The sequence below is a fragment of the Aquarana catesbeiana genome, linkage group LG05, assembly GCF_042186555.1.
Source record: "Aquarana catesbeiana isolate 2022-GZ linkage group LG05, ASM4218655v1, whole genome shotgun sequence".
NCBI classification, from domain to species: Eukaryota; Metazoa; Chordata; class Amphibia; order Anura; family Ranidae; genus Aquarana; species Aquarana catesbeiana.
This window is the reverse complement of record NC_133328.1, coordinates 263,784,441-263,808,713: the sequence shown is the minus strand read 5'-3', so window position 1 is coordinate 263,808,713 and position 24,273 is coordinate 263,784,441. Positions and strand designations below refer to the sequence as shown.

Sequence of the window (24,273 nt, the reverse complement as noted above, 5' to 3'; positions counted from 1 at the left end):
GACAGCAAAACCGGGCCAAGAACTCAGTCATTTTGTAAAATATGCCGATTTTTGTGCATAATACATTAAATGCTTAAATGTTGCGTGGAAAAGGAGGTGATCAGAGAAAAGCTGTTCAGATGTCTATTACTAATTTTGGACTGGTCTGCCCTCTCTATAAATGTGGACGTTGTCAGGTTTGTGGCCTTAACCAATGCAAGAAGAAAAAAAAACAATAGAATTTTCTTCCAAATGGGTTAAATGTGAACTGGGATGTAAATTGCTTTTTGGATAATTCATAAAATATTTGATACATATTTTCATACTTACCTTTTTATTAATATTTTAGCATCTATATGTACACCCCTCCCATTTTTGTAAATATTTATTATATATTTCTATGTGACAACACTGAAGAAATGACACTTTGCTACAATGTAAAGTAGTGTGTGTACAGCTTGTATAACAGTGTAAATTTGCTGTCCCCTCAAAATAACTCAACACACAGCCATTAATGTCTAAATCGCTGGCAACAAAAGTGAGTACACCCCTAAGTGAAAATGTCCAAATTGGGCACAAAGTGTCAATATTTTGTGTGGCCTTCATTATTTTCCAGCACTGCCTTAACCCTCTTGGGCATGGCGTTCACCAGAGCTTTGCAGGTTGCCACTGGAGTCCTCTTCCACTCCTCCATGACGGAGCTGGTGGATGTTGGAGACTTTGCGCTCCTCCACCTTCCGTTTGAGGATGCCCCGCAGATGCTGAATAGGGTTTAGATCTGGAGACAAGCTTGGCAGTCCATCACCTTTACCCTTAGCTTTTTTAGCAAGGCAGTGGTCGTCTTGGAGGTGTGTTTGGGGTTATGTTGGAATACTGCCCTACGGCCCAGTCTCGAAGGGAGGGGATCATGCTCTGCTTCAGTATGTCACACTACATGTTGGCATTTATGGTTCCCTCAAAGAGCTGTAGCTCCCCAGTGCTGGAAGCACCCATGCAGCCCCAGACTGTAGGCAAGACACACTTAGGAGCACTCATAGGTCTATTTCCCAAAGACAACCTCTGGATATGACGCTGAGCATGTGCGCTCAACTTCTTTGGTCGACCATGGTGATGCCTGTTCTGAGCGGAACCTGTCCTGTTAAACTGCTGTATGGTCTTGGCCACCGTGCTGAAGCTCTGTTTCAGAGTCTTGGCAATCTTCTTATAGCCTAGGCCACCTTTATGTAGAGCAACAATTCTTTTTTTCAGATCCTCAGAGAGTTCTTTGCCATGAGGTTCCATGTTGAACTTCCAGTGGCCAGCATGAGAGAGAGAGCGATAACACCAAATTTAACACACCTGCTCCTCATTCACACCTGAGACCTTGTAACACTAATGAGTCACATGACACCGGGGAGGGAAAATGGCTAATTGGGCCCAATTTGGACATTTTCACTTTACATTGTAGCAAAGTGTAATTTCTTCAGTGCATGAAAAGATATAATAAAAAAAATTAAAAAATGTGAGGGGTGTACTCACTATTGTGAGATACTGTATATATTGGCATATTAAGTGCTGAATTATGTAAGGCTTTCATTATACATATAATCTGAGCCCAATCTCATCTTCATCTTTGCTGTGGAAATTAGGACTTTATGTCACCACCACCACAGGCTTTATTTCCCAGATTGGAGCCGTGAGCTTTGTCCTTCTGGAATTTCAGGTCATGTGACTTTATGTGACTCAGGGTGAATCTAGAAGCATTCAAGCCTCGTTCAGATCAAGGCTTGGTCAAATGCGATGAACCGCACAAGGCAGAGGATGGGAACGAGGCTCGGACAAATACAAAAAGTATTTATTAGCAATGACGGGGTAAGATGCCCACACCGAGGAAGAAGTCCTTGTAGTGACGAAACCGGTCAGGCTGAGGTGTCGTTTCCTGTCATAGCATTCAGAGGAAAGCACACAAATGTCACTGTGTCTTATTAGACACACCATTTTTAATCTGTTGGCATGTAAGTACATTACTTTTAATAAAGTCCTGTTGTAAAAGATTTTACACTATTTTGGCATTTTATCTCTTATTGGGGTATGCCATTTGGTGCTACGGTTGGAACAAGAGGATTTGTTGATTTGCCCACTGGCTGTCTGGAGTGACCATGGAGTGACCATGTGGATTTCTCTGAAATACAAGAGATTTTTTTGACCTCCAGTAATAGGTGGTCAACGCTGTCTGGTAAGAGCACATCCTTAATTAGTGATGGTTTAATCACAAGGTGGAGGATTCAGTTGGTGATTCAACGGTCAAGATACCTGTTCACTTATTTATGTCATGTTGGTGACTCCTGGACTCACTGTTTTGTTGATCAATATTATTACTATTTTTTTATTTTTAGCGCAACACAGATTTTTTACATACGAGCTAAATGCCTGCGTCATTGCAGCAAAAATTATAATGTGGAATACCTAAATCCAGGGAAAAGTGATCATGGCATCTCTCTCTCTGTTGCTGTTTCCCCCTCCCCCAAGAAAACTAGATCATTTCTGGTATATAAAGGTGGCCAGTCTGATTGCACAATTTACCAAAACTATATAATAAGAGGACATAGCTGATGATAGTCTAAAGCAGATTGTATAGTGTATGGTGAGCTTTACATACATCCATTGATACACTTCTCCTGTTTTCAATACCACAGCTCTGCTCCACATAGGCTGTTATGTGTTGCTCAGCTCCTTCACCTGCTCCAGTGTGCACACTCTGCCAAATGAACAATCTGTGCAGAAGGAGAAGTACAAAACGATCTATCAGCAAAGGAGAGCCCTGGCTTATGTATTGAGGGAGAATGGTGCTCACTGACAGTGACTGCATTAGAGAAGTGGGCGGGACATATATTATGGGAGCAGTGCTGTACTAGTGCTGTGGGTTTTAGAAAGTACTGCAGCATAGGGCTGAACTAAGATAGTGGAGAGGTGGGCGGGAGCAATCTCCTGGGGGAGGAGGGCATCAGGGAGCGGTTCAATTACATCAACTGCTGTGGAACTTTCTCACTCTACTAACAGCTCTGGAGTCCTGCAGGACAGATACCAGGAAGTCATGAAGGAGTTTTCTATAGAAGGAAGCAGAGGCTGAGTTGATGCCTGTGTCAGAAACCATGAATCACACTGAGACAGAAGTACAGTTAAATCACACTTGTTTAATAATAATAATAAAGAAAAGGTAAACAGTGTAAACGTATTCAAAACATAGCCAGAGTTCAGGAACCGGAACAGATAGTCAGACAAGCCAAAATGTCAGGGAGCCAGAGATGAGCGTAGAACAGCAAGCAGGACCTCGAGCCAGAAGGAATGTCAGCCAAGCAAGTCTTAAAACAGGAATACAGGAGAGCGTCTCTAGAGATGTGACCAAGGTGAAGGCAGAGATCATCTGGACTGGACGGCTTAAGTAGGCAGGACTGACGAGCAGGATATCATCAACAGGTGAGTCACTGTGGAGAGATAGGAGCTGGCAATTAGCTGACAGCTGAGCGGCCAGCTTTGAGAAGGAAGGGCTGAGCCCAGCTCTGACAGTACTCCCTCCTCAATGACCCCTCCCCCTCGGAGGACCACCAGGCTAGAGGGGAAATGTCTATGGAAATTACAGAGGACGACAGGGGCATGTACGTCCGAGAATGAGACCCCGAGAGCGTTCCTCAGGAACGTACCCTTTCCAATGCACCAGGTACTGTATGCGCCCATGGAACCTATGGGAGTCAACAATGGACTGTACTTCATACTCCTCATAGTTCTCAACCTATACAGGGTGAGGACGAGGCACCAAGCTGGTAAAGCGGTTGCAGACCAAAGGTTTTAATAAGGAGACATGAAATACATTCGAAATACGCATATTAGAAGGAAGGTCTAATGCGTAAGCCACTGGGTTAATCCTGCAAAGAATACGGAAAGGCCCAATAAGCCGGGGTGCGAATTTCAGAGAGGGAACACGAAGTCTGAGGTTGCGAGATGGCAGCCAGACCCTGTCCCCAACCTGGTAGAAAGGCGCAGGCAGGTGTCTGCAGTCAGCATGGAGTTTGTACCTATCATTAGCCTGTCGCAAAGCCTTCTGGACTTGTGCCCAAGTGGAACGAAGACCACGGAGATGCTTCTCTAACGCAGGAATACTCTGCGGAACAAATGAGTCAGGCAACATGGATGGCTGGAAACCATAGTTCGCCATAAACGGGGACAATCAGGAAGCAGAATTCAAGGCACTACTGTGAGCAAACTCCACCCATGGTAAGAGGTCTGACCAGTTATGATGGTCAGAAAAATAGCAACGTAGGAATTGCTCCAAGGACTGACTGGCCCCATTAGACTGCTGGTGATACGCAGAGGAGAAAGCAAGCTGAATTCCCAACTGTGCACAAAATCTCGCCAGAACCGGGACACAAACTGACTACCCCTGTCCAAGAATCACCTTGGGTAGCCCATATAAAGATATCCCAAGCAAAAATGGAAGCCAGTTCCTAAGAAGTGGGCAACTTCTTAAGTGGAATACAATGGGACATTTTCGAGAACCGGTCAACCACCATAAGGATAACTGTGTTGCCCTGGGAGTTGGGTAACTCCACAATAAAATCCATAGACAGGTGGGTCCAGGGCCTCTCTCCATTGGGTATGGGTTGTAGGAGACCCACTGGAAGGTGTCGTGGAGTCTTACTCTGAGCACACATGGAACAGGCAGCTATGAAGGCGGTTACATCAGCACGTAGACTAGGCCACCAGAATTGTTGGGAAATGGCCCAAAAGAGTTGATTCTTCCCAGGGTGGCCAGCAGCCTTGGGTAGAATAGTAAGTCTGGAGCACGGCAGTATGAAGACTCTATGGGAAAAGCAGCGGTCCCAAGGTTTCTCAGGAGGAGCATGGACCTGAGCAGCAAGAATTTTGTCACCCAAAGGAGAAGTGAGACTGGTGCGAACCGTAGCCAGAATACGATCAGGAGGAATCACATGAACCGGAACCGACTCCATCTTGGAAGTGGAGAAAAACTGTCATGACAAAGCATCAGCCTTTACATTCTTAGTACCGGGTAAGAATGAGACAATGTCATTCAAACTAGAGAAGAAAAGAGCCCATCGCGCCCTTCTGGGAGAGAGGCGTTTAGCCTCAGACAAGAATGTGAGATTCTTATGGTCAGGAAGAATGAGAAACGGCACAGTGGTACCTTCGAGGAGAAGTCTCCATTCTTTCAGGGCTAAAATGATCGCTAACAGCTCTATGCCACCAATCTCGTAATTGCACTCCGCAGGTGACAATTTCTTGGAAAAGTAGCCACAAGGATGCATAGTGCTCTAAGAGGTAGGACGTTGAGACAGAAGGGCGCCAACTCCAGTCTCAGAAGCATCAACCTCAAGGATAACAGGTAACGTAGGATCAGGATGTGCCAACACAGGAGCAGAAACAAGGATAGCCTTGAGACTCTCAAAGGCTTTAATGGACTCCGGAGACCAACTCTGTGGGTTACCCCGTCCTTTCTTGTCATATCAGTTAGGGGCTTGACCAGAGACGAGAAGTTACAAAGAGGACGTAAACCCACAGATCGGGCCACTGTAGGACTGCTGAAAGTTTCTCTGGGTCTATGGAAAAACCAGCAGTGGAAATGACATAACCCAGGAATTTAACCTGTTCACGATGGAATTCGCACTTCTCCCATTTACAATAGAGATTGTTCTCTCTTAGTTTCTGAAGCACACAACAGACATCTGTGTGGTGGCTCTCCAGGGACTTGGAAAATATGAGGATATCGTCGAGATAAACCACCACACATAATTGCAACAAATAGGAGGACATTGTTAATAAATTCCTGGAAAACTGCCGGTGCGTTACAAAAGGCCAAAAGGCATTACAAGGTACTCATAATGGCCTGTTCTGGTATTAAACGCAGTTTTTCACTCGTCTCCCTCCTTAATCCTCACGAGATTGTATGCCCCTCGCAAATCAAGCTTTGTGAAAACCGTTGCTCCCTTGAGGCGGTCAAATAACTCCGTAATCAATGGAATCGGGTAGGCATTCTTAATCGTGAAACGATTGAGACCCCTATAATCAATACAAGGTCTCAGTTCACCACTCTTCTTCGTCACAAAGAAGAAACCAGCACCAGCAGGAGACGAGGATTTGCGGATGAAATCTCGAGAAAGTGTGTCTGCAACATACTCCTCAATGGCCTTATCCTCCATGACTGACAAAGGGTATACCCGGCCACGAGGGGGTATGGCACCAGGCTGAAGGTCAATTGTGCAATCATACGACCGGTGTGAAGGCAAACTACAAGCTTGCCCTTTGTCAAAGACATCGCTAAAAACGCGGTACTTCTCCGGCAGAGAGGAGAATGAAGAGGTGCACAGGACCTTGGCTACCTTCTGATAGCATGTCTTACTACATTGTGGCGAACAGGAGAGAACCTCAGCACTGAGCCAATCAAAAGAGGGGTTGTGCCTCTGTAACCAGGGATAACGAATAACAAGCGTAAACTTAGGTGAGGAAATAACTTGGAATTGGATTATCTCACGGTGAAGAGCCCCTACGGCCATGAACAATGGAACCGTGTCACATGGGCAGACTGTAGATGTCCTCCGTCAAGAGCCTCAATGACAAATGGAGTGTCATGCAGATGCAGTGAAATCAAGTGCTTCGATACAAAGGCAGCATCAATGAACAGGCCTGCAGCCCCAGAGTCGATTAGAGCCTGTATCTCGACGGATGACTCAGCCCAAGAAAGGGTAACCGAAACCAGGGGCTTATCCTTCTGGATAACTGGGGATGAAACAACGCCACCTAAGGTCTGTCCATGATAGGACCTCAAGGTTCGGGCATTCCCTGGACGGGTAGGACAAGACTTCAAAAAGTGACCTGCCTGGCCACAATAAAGGCACAATCTCTCCCTCCTCCTAAGGGTTCTCTCATCCGCAGAGAGACGTGTGAAGCCCAAGTGCATGGGTTCATCTTCACAGACTGACTCTGTACCAGGAGGCATGGGAGGTGAGGGAGGCAAGGGTGGGATTGTAAAGTTCGAGGACAAATGTACAGGATGCTTCCGCAAGCGCTCTTTTAAAGGGAGTCTTTCTCTGAGTCTGGAGTTAATGAGGATGGTAAACGTGATCAACCTCTCCAGCTCAGTGCTCAGTTCCCGTGACCTGATGGACATGAGGCACTTGGCAGCAGAAGCAGAGCATGCGGGAACGCCAAATACCCTTTTAAATAAAAACTCAGGGTAACTCAAGACAACAGGTTTTTGCGTCTCCCATAGAGGGTTTGCCCAGGCCAAGTCTCTCTCAGAAAGCAAAGATATCACAAAACCTGGTTGAGAAACCCTCTGCATTGGACTGGATCAGCCCCAAATCGCTAGAGGTAATACTCGAGGTGGGTGCCTGCACAGAGACTGGAGAGGGAGCAGGGATGGTCTGCAACACAGGTTGTACAGGAACAGCCACAGTGGGGGATTCCAGGTGAGCCGTGCGACTCAGGAGCATTTGTAACACCATGGCAAACTGATCCATGTGGTGATCCTGCTTATTCAATCTGGAAAAAATATTACCAACAAGTGGATTCACTGCATCTTCTGAATTCATGGCCTTCGCCTAGTGTCAGAAACCATGAATCAGACTGAGACAGAAATACAGTTAAATCACACTTGTTTAATAATAATAATAAAAAGGTAAATAGAATAAACATAGTCAAACGTAGTCAGAGTTCAGGAACCGGAATGGATAGTCAGACAAGCCAAAACATCAGGGAGCCAGAAATGAGCGTAGTAGAACAGCAGGCAGGATCTGGAGCCAGAATTAATGTCAGCCAAGCAAGTCTTTAACAGGAACATAGGAGAGCGTCTCTAGAGATGTGACCAAGGCGAAGGCAGAGATCATCTGGACTGGACGGCTTAAGTAGGCAGGACTGACGAGCAGGATATCATCAACAGGTGAGTCACTGTGGAGAGATAGGAGCTGGCAATTAGCCGACAGCTGAGCGGCCAGCTTTGAGAAGGAAGGGCTGAGCCCAGCCCTGACAGCCTGCTCCAGAACATAGACAGCGTTTCCATTTCTGCAACAGAGGTACATTAATTGCATATTGGTACATAGAGAAGGTTAAATAAAAAAAAGAAAAGGTGAACTTAGCCCTGAACTGAGTGTGGAACTAATTTTACCAGTGTCTGCTGAGAACTGCAGCATTTTTTCCATATGGGTGATACGTGGAAGAGAATAATATGCATTATACGTAGATTACTGGACTCTATGGTAATGGACTTGAATTCCACAAGGCTTACTCACAAAACTTGAACTACATCTTGTACCATCCTTGCAAAAACATCTGCTATAATCAATTCAAGATCCCTTGTGTTCCAGAGTCCTTCTTACCCAAAAGCTTGGGACTGTTCCTTTTTCACTTGGAAAATTTTACAGCAGGGAATCTGTACCAAAGTCAGTGGAAGCATGTAGAGGCCTGCTTCTGAAATCAATGGAGGAAGGAATATGTTAACCTTTTGCAAAGATGCAGAAAATGGCATTGTCTCAAACCCATTTTATATGTTGAAGACCTCAACCATCAGCAAACTGAGAGAATTGACCATGGGACTCATCATTAAGAGTATTCCTAGTGATGATGGCAAGATATGCAAGGTAGAGGTAAGGGTTGTACGACAGGGTACTGTTAAGACTTTCACTGCACCCATCACTAAATTTGTTTTTCTCTTGCCTTTTGCAGACTGAACTTTGCTCCCCTGGCCAGGACATTGAGCTTATACTACATGTTGCAATACTACAGTGTTCTATAGAACACTGCCTTAAAGATACATTCCAGATATGGTATATTTTTATCATAGATGCATTGGTCTAGCTTGAACCAATGTAATTATGTATACCTCATACCTGGCCGATGTTTCTGGAAATCAGTAAAGTAGACACTGCTACACCAGTGATCTCCACTTGCTTCCAGGTCCTGTGCTAAGCAGCTGGCCTGATGCATTCTGAACACAGAGTGTCAGCCACTCAGCATTGGCATCGTTCAGCGTATGCTTTGCAGTTTCTGAATACATACTTGGAATTCATCTTTAAAGTTTTTGCATTATATGCATGTTTTCCCTTTTGTCTTTCAGATTTTCAAGACAGCTACTTCAAATTACACTGCTGTTTATTTGCATTTATAGAACTGTCTCCATGCTAAAATAATACAGTGCTATACCAGACAAAGGAGTGTGCTGCCTTTGGCAGTTATTGGAGCAATGCAATTGCATCTGTGTATATTAAGATGCTGTTTGACTAGTTGTTTATGGTTGTGTTGCCACCCTGTGGTAATTAATTATATGTAATTTTCTTTAATTTCTCCCTTTTTGTATGATGTAATTTTCTACTTGAAACATTGCAATATCAGCATCTACCTCATTATATGGTTTGCCTCAACCCTTCTGCATGAAATAAAGATATTTGTGGATACCAAGTGTTTGGTAAGTTCACCAATCTAATGAGGATTGCCTGCAATGATTGTCTCTGCTACATTCATGCCAGGCATAAAGGCCTCAGAAAGGGATAAGTCACTAATGGAGTCAGACTAAAGCTAAAGGCATAGCTGTTTTAGATTATGTCTGCTCCAGTTTAAGTAAATTTCCCTGGCACTGTCCTTGTCAGTTTCTTTAGCAGAATAGACAGTAAAACACGTTTGTTTTTCTTTTCTAAACTACTAATCACATCAACCCAATCTTATGGAGATGAACAAAGGCATACATGTTTTGTCCATGTTTCCAGGTGGAAATCATGCCTCGCTCCAGTGGGGGGGATTTACAAAAACTAGAGCAGATATAATCTAGAGCAACTGTCAATAGCAACAAGAAGCTTCCAGCTTCATCTTGTTCAGTTAAGCTTTAAAAAATGACATTTAGAAGCTGATTAGTTGCCATGCACCACTGCTCCAGATACTGTCTGGTCCAGTCTTAGTAAATTCCCCTCACTTTGTTTGCCAAAGGATTACCAGATGAGAGAAAAGGGGGAGCCTAAAAAGAGTAAACTAATACAAACATCTCACCTGAGGACTGGTAAGCTGCAATACATTCAATTTTTGTTTTTGGGTTTATATACACTTTAAGACTGGGTAGTTAAGAATCTTTCACATAAGAAACACTGCAGTGAGAAGACAGTAAACTGCACAATAAAATGACAACTACATTTAATAAATTAATAGACAGTGTTGTTTCAGATTTATAATTAAGATCTGCTTAATGGGATACCCCTCCAAATTTCTTCATCTGGCTAATATTTGTACAAAGACAAAAAAAGGTCACAATAACCAAATCAAAAAAGGTGAGAAGATGAAGGTTTTGATCACTGTCAAAGATGAAAAAAAGTAGCAGACTGTACATGGGAACTGTCTTTAGAAAAGTATGCTATATGACAATGAAATTAGTAAATGTCATGAAAAAAGACAAAGCAATGTAGAAGTCTCTGGAGGTAAATGAACCTTGGTCTTTCATTTTCATTTCTAGTCCTGCACTATTTGAAAAGGATGTGCTGAAGGAGTGGTGGATTTGCTTGACTTCCTTTCATAATTTACAAGGCGCTGGCCAACAAGGTACCTAAGAGCAAACAAACAAATGTTAGACAAAAAAGAAGGAAGAGGGGATAGGACAGAAGCAAAGAAAGAAACAGACAGCCAGTACTGCTTGGATTTTTCATAACGTTATTTAAGGTGTCACAACAAAAAAGTAACACAACATAGAAGTATGAAGAAACACTGGGAGCGATTTGCAACATAATTCTGGCATTATAGCTGTACACAGAACTCTTACCAAATTAATAAAAGATGTGCGACAATTCCATAGCTAATTATGATGCGTGCAACAGGTTAATAAAGTTCTTATTTGCGATACTTTCCCAATATGTCACTATTGCTGTATTCAGCAATGTCTAGCATATATTTGTGACAAATTCACATACATGTTTCCAGCAGGTATGTGAATCTATTTGACTCAAAGTCTTGTCATGCAAGACAAACTTCCAAAGGAGGTCTGCACCCCTCTTTATGAATTCCAGGGACTGTACTTATAGATGTGCATTAAAGATGACCGATGGGATCAGAATTAAGGTTGTTGCTATAGATGTTTAGACTAGACTCCTGAATGGCCATTTTAATTCTGGCTTTACTACCTACTGAGTCACAGATCTGTAACAAGCATGCAAGATGAGCGTTCACATGTTTTAGACTTGACTGACTATATGCTTGTTCAGGGTCAGGGTGGTAAATCTAAACCCCCACATTAAGTATTACATATTTACTTAAAGTAGTAAAAAAAAAAAAAGAAAAAAAACTTAAGATACTGTAGAATGAGCACAGAGCAAAATGTTTCCCCTGCCACAGCGGTGTTGCCACTCCCAGTTGTAAATTATTTGGAATCCACAGAGTTGGCCATCTCAGTTGCATTATGGATAAATTCACAAAAATATGCTTAAATATTTCAGACTAAAAAGTCTTTATTCATAATATCTACTTTCAAAAAATCCTGTCACACCATAAAAACATTTTAGCAAAAAATACCTGGAAATAAGAAGCTGCATCTCTACCTTTTTTGACACCAGTGTCTTTCAAACCTACTCTATGTCTCAAATTCTGCTTGAAAACAGACAGTTAATCTCTTTGCTCTCCTGTAGCTCTCAGGGATTCTTCCTGTTGCCCACTACATCATTTTGCTCTCCTGTAGTGACATGGAAGTCAGCAGGAGGAACTATTGAGAGTTGTTGGGGACCACAAACTTCGACACTCTGGGAATTGTTGGTTTACCAGCAGACTTCGAAGGACCAATTCTCTGAAACAGAACAGCATTCAGCAGCAAGATAGGTAAATGTTCAGTCTCTTCTTTCCAATGTTGAAACCAGTGTTGGAAGCGGCACGGCAGTCTGGCATTACTTACAGATGGGGTTTCCCCATATCAGTGACATTCCGGAAAGCTCAACAATCCTTCACCCTGCCCCATCCCTACAAAGCTCCCTGCACTGTTCGCCTTTATGGAGACGGATCCCATCAAAGTACCCGACTGGCTTCAGATGACCCAGTGCTTCACTCCCCGCCCCGAGATGTCAGGTCAGAGGATGGCCCACTCGCCCAGACCACAGAGGGGCTGACGCAGGTCCTGCGTCCCCTCCAGAGAAGCCTAACTGAAGCTGATGAGCTACCATACACACAATAACGTTACTTCCCCGCGCCTCCTGAGGTGCCCCCTTGCTCTTTCCTCCCCACGTATCCCCCTTTTTGTTAAAACTGTTTTTGTTCTTACTTTTTACCCTGCCCCCCAGTTTTTTTTTTCTTTTAATGCCACCCCGAGATAGAACATTTACACTGCCCAGCCTCCTTATTTGGCATCCCAGCTGACTGAGGCAGCCTCAAAATTCACTTGATATGGGGGAGGGTAGGTGCCCAGGGAGGTTGGACACAATCACATTTAATGCCTGGATTGGTGTCCCTCGGAAACCGCCAGACCATACGACCCCCTTGGTCAGAAGATGGAGGACAGTAAGAAGGTGGGCCCTTCCCCCTCAAGCGGGAAGAAGAATGCTGCTCTCTGATCTCATGGGCTAAGGTTCGGGTCACCACATGAGCACTAACGGACCATCCACAATGGAAGAAAAGGAGCCCATGAACCCCACACCCTTTGGAGACATATGGGCTCATAGCGCTACACCGGAGAGGTTTTGGTGACTAAATATCTTGCGGCTATAGCACTAACTATAGCACTAACTAATATCCACTGCTCTCTAGTGCAACTGTTAGTTTGAGATCCCCCTGCGAAATCCCCCCCTTTTTTTTCTTCAAAACTAGAGACACGATTAACCACTGTATTTTCTCTCCTACAGGCTACTGTAAATCTAGAGCAGCACTATTTTGATGGTATATGTACATGGGGTCTGGACACCTGGGGGGAATAGAGCATTGAGCACTTTTAGTTATACACAAAAAAGGCTTTAAGGCCTTAATTTTTTCCCACCCCATTCCATTTCAGCGAAGAGAGGGAACAAGCGGCATTTTGTACACTCAGACCCATGTGCACGCGTCCTTGGGCTTCCGCCTTCGTGGTCCAGATGGATAGAATGCTGTCAATTGAAATAAGATAGTCGGTGGAGCCGAACATGTGGAGGGCGGGCAAGATACATCCTTAAGGTGTGTTAGTGAGAGTTGGGGAATCCCACTATCCCCCACTCAGCGCCTCGCTCGAGGTGCAGGGGATGGGGGGAGCCCACCCAGCTATGGTGCATGGATCACCACTCTACAGCCTCTCCCCACATAGGGTCGAAGGGTTCAGCACGATCCTGGTGGCAGAAATGGGTCAGACACACAAGATTTTGAAGGGGGACTCCCATCACCAGGGGATACATTACCCATAATGGAGACCCGCGGGCATTCCTTATATTAGGCTGAATTTCGGTGGGCATTTATTACTACTATGCAGGGGCATCTGAAAGAAATATCGGCACACAAGGGGTAGTAAGATGCTGCTGGGGACAAGGTCAGCACCGCCTCTTAAATTGACGCTCACAGAGCGGTTTGAAGTTAATTGTTTGCACAGTCTTTATAAGACAATGGAGTTGCACTTTTTCTGTTTAGTACTCTTCTTTTACAGAGTAAATGTTGAATCTATGTTTCAAGCTGGAGGGTCTAGACGAGGCCGGGAAGACTCCCCCGGTGGCATCTAACCTCTTCCCCCATTAGGCCGGGGCACCTTCTCCGGCTACAACCAGAGAGTGCTTCATTGCAAAAGCTTTTTTGCTTGCTTTATTAATAGAACAGACAGTATACACTGTCTATTCTCACCCTTCCTAATCTGATCCTGCTTTTCTATTTCTAGCTTCTCTCTCTTCTATAGATATAAACATACCGGAGAAACGCCGTATGCTATTGAACGATCTTAAGAGAGCCCATGCTGATGTGGCGTTTATACAGGAAACACACTTCAGAACGGGTAATCCTCCATGCCTTAGAAATCGATACTTCCCCTTGTCTTACCACGCCACCAATATAGCAGCTAAATCCAAAGGAGTGACCATACTCCTCTAGAGTATGGTACCCTTGACATGCAAGGAGACCCTAGTGGACACTGAAGGCCACTATGTGTTTATTAGGAGATAGGAGACACACAGGTGACTCTGGCCACCAACTATGCACCGAATAGCCAGCAGGACGCCTTTCTACACCGTACACTGAACTTACTTATGGACTTCAAAGAGGGTCAGCTGATCATAGGGGGATCCTAATATACCCCTGGCCCCCTCTGTGGACACCTAATCTGGTCTTTCATCAGTCCGAACGAGTGTTCATAAACGCATTACCCGGGAACTACACGACACCCAACTGATAGATGTTTGGAGACTACACCATTCTGGAGAGAAGGATTACACCTTCTTTTCACCCCCTCACAAAGTATATTCGAGAACTGATTATTTCTTAGTTCCGCACGGTCAGCTGGAGGCAGTACATGACCCTGTGATAGGTGCATGATCTGACCAAGTGATATTACTTATCACCATGCGCTACACTCTTTCACCAACCTCAATACCCAGATCCAGGTTCTGGAGACTGAACGGAAGCCTACTACAGACACCGGCAGTTCTGACTGACGTCTCTAATGAGTTAAAATATTACTTCCAAACGAATGACAATGCTGACTGCGAACCCGGCACACTGTTAGAGAGCTCACCTTGCTGGTTGCGGTGCTGGTCGCCCTGGTGCGCGCCGGTGCACGTTGGCGCACGCGTTCCCATGCATGCTGCTGTGCATGTCCCTGCAGGCTTTGGTCTGTGTACTGGCGTGCGGGCTCGTGCGGGTGTGCGCGCGCCTGTGAGCGTCGGCGTGCACGTGCATGCGCCGTTTGGCGTCAACCGACCTATTTAGGTTTGCCATGCACTCTGCTCAGTGCTGCCTGATCAACAGCTTCCGGTTCCTTAGTTCCCACTACCTGTTCCTGTGTTCCTCTGTTCCAGATCTCCTGACAACCCGGCTTGCCTCTGATACTCCGCTGATTGCTGCCCGTACCTGACCTTGGCTTGTTTGACCCTTCTTCTGCCTGCTCCCTTTGTACCATGCTACCTGACTGTTGCCGAACTCTGACTGTGTCCTGACCTGCCTGCTTGCTCCTGCACAGCACCTGTTTGCCTGTGTTCCAGCTCTCCATCTGCTGCTTGAAGATCCTCTTCCACCCAGCACCTGGATCCCTCATCAGGCTCTCTTACCATTCCATACTCCCGTGCATCCTGTCCATTCTACCAGGGGCCACGAGTAGGATACGTACGAGAGACCACCCTCTGCCCAAGCGGACTCACCGGTCTGGTAAGTAAAGTCTGACACATACTATGGGAAGCCCATAAAACCATGATAAGAGGGGTTCTAATTAAACACAGGGCACGCATCAAACAAGAGTGAGAACGACAATTGCTACAACTCCAGAAGATATGCGAAGTAGAAACAAAACATGAAAGCTCACCCGTAGCCTCATTGGAAACAGAACTGTTATCTCTCAGAAGGCAAACAGTGGACTTACTACACTACAAAGCTAAAGCGGCATTACAATTCTGACAGAAGCTTACCTACGAATCTGGTAATAAATGTGGGAAACTATTGGCTAATGCAGTTAAACACCACAGACTAAACACGTACATACCCCAAATCATTGCGCCCTTGGGGCAAAAAAGTGTCTTGCCCACTCAGATCACGCAGGAATTCAAAGATTTCTATTCAACTTTATACAATCTCCCTAGGCGATCTTACTAAACTACAATAGAAGACTACATTGCTTTATCCCGGGTCCCCCAACTGGGGAGATGGGGTGGAGATGGACAACCCCATTGTAGTGATCGGGTATAATATTGTGGGTGATATGATGTAGAGTGGGTATGATAATTAATATTTAGGTATTATTATAATGATGATGTAAGTACTCTTCCGCAGCAACCCAATTCTTCCAGAGAGATGCACTTTATTGACTTCCAACACAGAACAAAGTCCAAAGTCAACAGATGACAAAGAAATCCGACAGAGGAAATATAATTCAAAGTCCCATGTTCTTAGGTCTCTGTGCATACACAGACAAGCCTCCCTCAAAACTAAATGCCAGCTTGAATGTCCTCTATGAAATACTAGTCCACTAAGAGGGAGTTTTTGCTAGGTCAACCCATAATACTCTTTGATCTTATTGTTACCCCCTCAAGTCTAATTACCATCAATAAATACTTCTTCTATGGTCCTTTAAACAATGTACCCTTTGAAATGTTCAATTAGGTTAACAGCCCATACCTCACACCCCTAGGTAGACTTGCATGAGACTAACACATCAAAGGGTTTTCAGCTGTTATATTAAAATTGAGTTGGTTTGGACAAATAGACCATCGTCAACTCAATTCTGGCCTGGTTAATATTGACTGCATGTGTACATACACACAACAATGTCCCACATAAATCGGTGAACATTACAACATATTACAACATATACCCCCACTTGGGTCGGTTCTAACTACTAGAATTGACCCATAAATCAAACAACAAAAAAATATCATTTCGATTTAAGGTACTGGATGCTTTACAATGGCTCATATAAAATATGAAGTTGAAACTGGTTACATCTCTCTTCACCAGCCTCTAAAATATCCCCAGTTAATAGATAACAGTTAATAGATAATATAACTTTTAGACCATGACTGGAAAAGGATTTGGTAAACGTCAGTGGCCCATATAGCTGTTAGGCCTTATTATATCACATCAAGATCTTGAATATTGCGCAAAGACGAGCTGATGTCACAGTCCATTCTTCGGTCTGACTTCATCACATCTCTCACCATCTCACTGAACGTAAACTTGGTATGCTCTGGGAACTCCAATCCACATAAGTCCAGGATTTTCTCATCTCCAGGCTCAAGCTTTTCATTTTTAAAGATACTTTTACGCAAACACTCTACTTTCATCTTTATAGTAAGAAAAACCATCAATGTACCAGCACTCACTTTCAAGGTCAAAAAAGGTTTGGATATGGCAGTAAAACTATTTCCTTGCACTTGACATTCATGAGTCCATCTTTGTTGATTGCCAGCCACAATTTGCTTTTTTTGTAATTTGCTGTAGGCTGACCCCTCATTGCCTTCAATAAAGCAGTTACTTGGATCATTCAGTCCACAATTACACCTGAATGGTATACCAACATATACATATAGATATACCCCCACACGATGGTTCAGATAGAGTCATCAGTGTTTATCAGATCTTCTATCCAGACAAAGCGGCAGTGGAAATTCTTGCCAGTATCTTCACCATGAAAGGTAGAAAGGTCTTTTTCATCCATATATGTCATAGCCTTTAGCATATTATAAACAACTGAATCAACAAAGTTTCAAATCATGACTAGAGTGATGAATTTCACTCACCCCTCTTATAAATTTAGGAAAACCACCCAACATGCTATAATTTATGCTATGCCAAGCCATTGTGCAGCATCTCACCTTAGATATCAAATATATTGATCAATATGCATTGTGTAATATGTACTGATGTTATGAAAATCATTTTAGGTTTAAATGCTTCTCTTTGGTTTTAAGATAACGTTCAAGAAATAAAACATAAAGAAAATAAAAAAATGAAAAGCAAAATATATCAGGAAAAGGGAGAAAAATTTAAAATTAGGGCGTTGAAGAAAAAAGAAAAAAAGGTCCATTGCTTGATGAATTTCGAGAGTCCATGAATGCTTTATAATTCCATGTATAGTGATATATTGTCTATTCAGCATTTCTCCCATAATTCTCCCCCACTAGACAGCAATTTCAGACTGTGCTTCTGCTATTCACATGCAAACCAGCATTTCCAGACGTACCTGAAAGACAAAACTCTCCAACAAAAACTCATTAGCAAGGTCCTTAAACGTTGTTTGAAGTTAAAACAAAACACTATTTACACGTTTACAGTTTAGAGCTAATTCACCCCCACTGCTAGAGAAGTGTCATTTGCATTCAAAGACAGATCTGGAGAATGTACTTCTTGTACCCCCTTCAACTGCTGTAATAATTTATCACGTTCCCCTCTCATCTTGTCATACTCAATTTTCAGCTGGTCATATTTCTGTTTTAACTGAGAAAACGGTATCCAAGTCTTGGACCTTTTCTTATTATTATTTTGTTCAGCTCTGTTTTTCATATTAATATCACCTATGTTTGACCCGGAGTGTCCTCTCTGGGTGTTATCATAGGATATTATCTTCTGATCTTTATGTTCAGTATTTGTCCTAAACAATGTGGCTAAATCAATTTTGACAGCCTGCTCATTTGACTTTCTCCATAAATGGTCTGCTCTCAACAATATGTCTTTTAAATCATGAGGATTTGGGGTAACTAATAAAATATTTTGTTTGATATCTTCATGCAACGCATCTAGAAACATACTCATATGTATCGAGCCACCACGCTCAAATGCAAGATTATTACCGACCAATGATTCCATAATAGTTGCTATCCTGTGTGACAATTCATAGGGAGATTCATTTTGCATTTGTTGGATCTTTCCATGAATAGTAACATCAGAACGTACACCATACAAAACACATAATAATTCCAGTAATATGTCCCTTGTCCTCAGAGGCTGAATACAGATTTGTTTAATTCTCATCCAAAGACCACTTCCTACAGAATGTTGCAAAACTCTTTCTAAGTCAGATGGGTTGAGATTGTACATATCTCTGACTTGCTGCACGTCACAAAACCATTTTAAAAATCTGTTTAAATCATGGTATGGAACCATTCCTATTTCTTTAAGAATTGCGTCTAATAATTTTGATTTCAAAGGCTTCATTACAAGTTGAACTTCACCTGTATTATTATTATTGTTATAAACTGTGGTAGTCACAGTGGGGGCAGCTGGTAATGAATTATCAGATTTAATATGAGGTTCTGTTTGCTGCAGATTGCTGAATCCAAGATTTGATGCATATCTGCATTCCTGAGATCTCTTCTCTAATTCCATAATTCTTAATTTTAATCTCTCATTTCCCTCTGATAATTCATCACAACGTTTAGATTTCTCAAGTAAAGCTTCTCCAATGGTAAACGCATGCAATTTTAAATTTACTGTCTCAGTGTCCGATTGGTTTTGTAACCTCTCACAAACATTGTTGCTATTATCAACTGCCTTCTGTAACTGGGTAATTTCCTCAACCTTATAATTCAAAGAACTTTCCATTGTTAGACAGCAAGATAACAAGCCCTGTATAATACAACCTTTTCTTTTACTTTCTGAAATTTTGCTATCAAAAACATTTTTCTCTAAAAATTCCTTCATCATCGTCCACGTCTGCTTACATTTTTCTGGAATTTCATAAGGACCGCCATGGCGCTTAATACATTTTAATACCCATCTGTTAACTTTATCAGAACTGACACTAGATCCACACTGAGTAAGCATTTTGACTATATTACTAATAATTAAAAAAAAAAAAGGAAATATTTTACTCACCGCATTAGTTACTCCTTCAGCTTCCACTTCAGGTCTTCTGGTACACGACACAGTCCTTTTTTTTGTTGATTCCAGTCTCCAGAGAATAATTCTGGGGTTCCCAACTTGTTTAAATTTGTAGATCAGACTCTCTTATGTCACAACCAGACATTAGAGTCACAGTACAGCTCTTGGTTCTTCATCAGACTTCTGTCCAACTCACAGGATTGTTGTCACCACCGACTTCTGTTACTAAGTCCAAAAATGCTCTTCTGGTCACATGAACGGCACCAGTGTAGTGATCGGGTATAATATTGTGGGTGATATGATGTAGAGTGGGTATGATAATTAATATTTAGGTATTATTATAATGATGATGTAAGTACTCTTCCGCAGCAACCCAATTCTTCCAGAGAGATGCACTTTATTGACTTCCAACACAGAACAAAGTCCAAAGTCCACAGATGACAAAGAAATCCGACAGAGGAAATATAATTCAAAGTCCCATGTTCTTAGGTCTCTGTGCATACACAGACAAGCCTCCCTCAAAACTAAATGCCAGCTTGAATGTCCTCTATGAAATACTAGTCCACTAAGAGGGAGTTTCTGCTAGGTCAACCCATAATACTCTTTGATCTTATTGTTACCCCCTCAAGTCTAATTACCATCAATAAATACTTCTTCTATGGTCCTTTAAACAATGTACCCTTTGAAATGTTCAATTAGGTTAACAGCCCATACCTCACACCCCTAGGTAGACTTGCATGAGACTAACACATCAAAGGGTTTTCAGCTGTTATATTAAAATTGAGTTGGTTTGGACAAATAGACCATCGTCAACTCAATTCTGGCCTGGTTAATATTGACTGCATGTGTACATACACACAACAATGTCCCACATAAATCGGTGAAAATTACAACATATTACAACACCCATCACTTTAGAGGAACTGCAATACGCAGTGGGAGGGATGAAACCGGGCAAAGCCCCGGGTCCCGATGGGTTCACCCTACAATATTATTAGTCCCTCCTACCAGTGCTAGGCCCCTATATGGTGAAACTTTTCAATGCTCTTAGTGAAGGAGCACATTTCCCTAGAGATACCCTAACAGCCCACATCTCCCTTATCCCAAAGGAAGGTAAGGACCCCACTGCATAGAACAGCTATAGACCTATCTCCCTTCTGAATACAGATCTTAAGCTTTTTACAAAGATACTGGCCAATAGGTTGACCAAACATGCGACGGACATTGTACATCTATACTAGGTGGGCTTCATCCCCACACAAGAGGCGAGAGATAACACCACCAAAGTACTCAACCTGGTACACATGGCCTCCATAACTAAAACACTGTGCGTCTTTCTCAGCACAGACGCTGAGAAAGCGTTTGACTGTATAAATTGGGAATTCATGTCATCCGGCCTTAAATACATTGGCCTGGGACATAGAATGCTGCAATGGATCTCCAACATCTACTCCACGCCAACAGCCCAGGTTAAAGCTAATGGGGTCCTTTCAGATTCCTTCCCTATCGCAAATGGTACCAGACAGGGATGTCCACTCTCACCCCTCCTCTTTGCCCTAGTCCTAGAATCTTTTCTATGTACTATATGCTTAAACCCAGACATAGTGGAATTGACTATAAGTAACACCCAATACAAGATCGCAGCTTATGTAGATGACCTGTTTTCATTAGGCAACCCTGTAGTGTCCATCCCAAATCTTCTCAGGGAGTTTGACAAATATGGTACCTTGTCCAATCTAAAAATTAACTTCGATAAATCCGCAGCCATGGGGATTAACATGGTGCCAATGTAACTGAACTCCTTAAAAACTCAATTTAAATGCAAGTGGTCAGACGACTCCCTCAAATACCTAAGAACCCTTATCCCGAGTGACTTGACATGCACCTTTGACCTGAACTTCCCACTCCTTTTAACCAAGACTCGAGTGCTACTAGAGGATTGGAAAAAAGGACTCCATTCCTGGTTTGGCAGGTATAACCTTATTAAAATGTGCATTCTCCCAAAGTTTCTATACTTGTTCCAAGCATTACCAGTCAGGATCCTGCCCCAATACTTTAAACAAGTGCATTCCCTTTTCACTAAATTCGTACGGTCAAACTCAAAATCTCGGCTGCATAGACGTTACCTTACTTTGCTGAAACAATATGGAGGACTAGCTCTCCCAGACCTGAAGAATTATTACTTAGCGGTGCACTTAGAGAGAATAATTGATTGGAACAGGCACGAGAAGACCAAACTCTGGACGGAATTAGAACACTTTCAGACAGTAGTCTCACTAAAAAGGGCGGCCTGGTGCTATGACCAGCTACCTTCCACCCTGACTTCTCACCGTGTAATAGGCACAACGCTCTGCATAGGCTTGACAATTATGCGTACAACTCCCCACTCCACTAGAAACTCCCCTCTTTTCCCAATACTAGGCAACCCCGCTTTTCTCCCTGGACTCAAACAATCAGAGTATGGGGTGCTTCTATCGAAAGGTAGGGACTGAGCCCTGCACTTTTTGCAGGGCAATCAATGGCCTTCCATCCAATCACTGATTAGTGACACAGACCAACTTCTATTCTGGAAAACAATAAGACCACTTTTTGTACTCAATTGCAGATCCCGCTCAATTCAACCGTACACTAACGACCTTCGAGGTTTACTGCAGGGATGCGGGGGAAACTTACCTCAAGTACTTTCTAAAACATACACCTTGCTTAACTCCCCTTTAAAACAACCTGACTTATCTTTTCTACAGCAATGGGAGACTGATTAACAGCGCTCTTTTACAGACACCCAAAAACAAACCATTATCAGGTTCTACTTATAATCTTCCATTTGTACGAGAGTGTAAGAATCTAACTACAAGATCCTGACCAGGTGGTACTATACACCTCAGATGTTACATATGTACTTCCCAAACACCACAGACAAATGCTGGAGATGCCAGACAGAAAAGGGGACATTTTTTTGGGTTTTGTCCGCTGCTACAACACTTTTGGACGACAGTCACACAGAAATTCACTGATCACATGATTCAGGACAATCTGACGAATAGTGCGACACTTACTGAATGCCGCAAAAGCCTGAATTCCCATTATGTGGAAATAAACTAATCCACCAACTATAGGGCTGTGGTTGCGCAGAGTGGAGGAAATTAAAAAACTAGAAGACCTAGTTCTCACAGCTCAACAAACAAGAAAAAGATTCTAAGGCATGGAGGCACTGGAATATGTTTATTCTATTTAATGAAGACGTGTCCTTACTCAACTCTTGAAAAGCAACTGGGCATAGGCTCGACAAGTGCTGAAAGTGATAATATATACTTCGTTCGCGGTTCAGTATCCCCCTTCTTTCCTCTCCTTCCCACTCTCTCTCTACTGGTACTCTCTTATGGACCTCTGTGCTCTCTTTCTCTTCCCTTTTTCTTTCTTTCTCCTGATCTGTCTATTCTAACAGTGGTCGGGGTTCGGACAGTCCGAGCAAATTATTGATTTTAAAAGACCATTCTGACATTTCTCAATCAATTATCCAAGATGATAGTATAGCGTGTCCAACAAGTGACTTGGTAAACGTTGTCACATTTCTTTCAATACCAGATAATCAGCTTTCATCAATGTAATCACCCATGTACATTCGCTGTCATGTTGGTCAATGGAATGTAATGTACTTTCCCTGACCCTCCTCTTTCTCTAAAACAATAAAATTCATATTTGTAAAAAAAAAAGTTAAACTGTAGGGGAAGCATGGGGACTGTACTACACTCATCAGTAATAATACAAATGTTCAGTGTTAATGCTTTCATTAATATATTCTATACATATTATAAATTACCTTTACATACTTCAAGTAACCATTTTTGTTAAAATTATATAATAAAACCAAGGAATGTTTTTTCAGACTGTACTACTACAATTGACTTTACTAATATACCTTTTGTGCTGTAAATTTGGTTTAGTACCACCAGTGCACTTTTGGAGAGGAAAGACCATGCCAATATTCTCCCAATACAAACTCCAGTTCCAGTTAGGGCCCCCTTAACATATGAGCATAGAAGAATCATGCAATTCTACCTGCAATGCTGGAATGCAGTAAAAATGTGCCGAAACCCACAACGTGCTAAAGAAATGGGCTTTCTGTCACACTCCAAAACTTAAAACACATCAAAGTTGGCTCCAAAATAGGGTACAGGAGCTACTGTGGAGCGGAGAGCAGCCCATTCAAGTGAATGGGCTTGCTCTACATGTCATGCCAAAAAACTTGATGCCCCCATGTTGTTCAGATGTAAACACAGCCTTAGATTTTAGAAAGGTTGTTCCTTTATTATAATAGGTTCTGTAGCTTGTAATATGGTAGCTTAAAGCCTGTAAAGAAGTTTTAGAGCCTAAACCACAGGTGAGTGAACTTTGTATTGAAGACAAGCTGAGCAGCAGCACTTAAAAGGCTGCTGTATACAGGGCTAGCGCTACAGCTAGGTGAACTAGGCAGCCTCCTAGGGCATGGCCACTGGTTTCACCAGGGCCAAGATGGGGGGGGGGGGGAGACATGGCTTATCTCCACCCACCTCCTCCAGCGGCACCCTGCTTAGAGGGAAGGGAACTGCATTTGAGCGTCTCAGTCTACTCAGTCTGAGGTGAGGCCGGCATGGGGGTGGAACCACATGTCATGAGGAAGACAGGCAAAGACCCATATAGAAAGGATGGCAGCTGAGTTGATGCTGCAGGAGGACAAATGACACCCAGGGAGGGATGGGAGGAGGAGGTCACATACTTAGATCTCAGGGGTTCATGCTGATACATGTAGTCCTTCACTTTTGGGAGATGTGACCCCCA

At 43.0% G+C, this 24,273-nt stretch overlaps 1 protein-coding gene across 3 annotated transcripts in view; it reads right to left on the bottom strand.

Annotated features, from left to right (window-relative positions):
• Positions 1 to 3,132: 3,132 nt before the first annotated feature.
• Positions 3,133 to 24,273, bottom strand: part of MARCHF6 (membrane associated ring-CH-type finger 6) — a 1,314,422-nt gene continuing 1,293,281 nt past the window's right edge. For all 3 annotated transcript variants that reach the window (XM_073630743.1, XM_073630744.1, XM_073630745.1), the window contains one exon: positions 3,133 to 10,552. In XM_073630743.1, the coding sequence (XP_073486844.1) occupies positions 10,459 to 10,552 (94 nt within the window). In that variant the 3' untranslated portion in view covers positions 3,133 to 10,458. The remainder of the gene's footprint in view (positions 10,553 to 24,273) is intronic.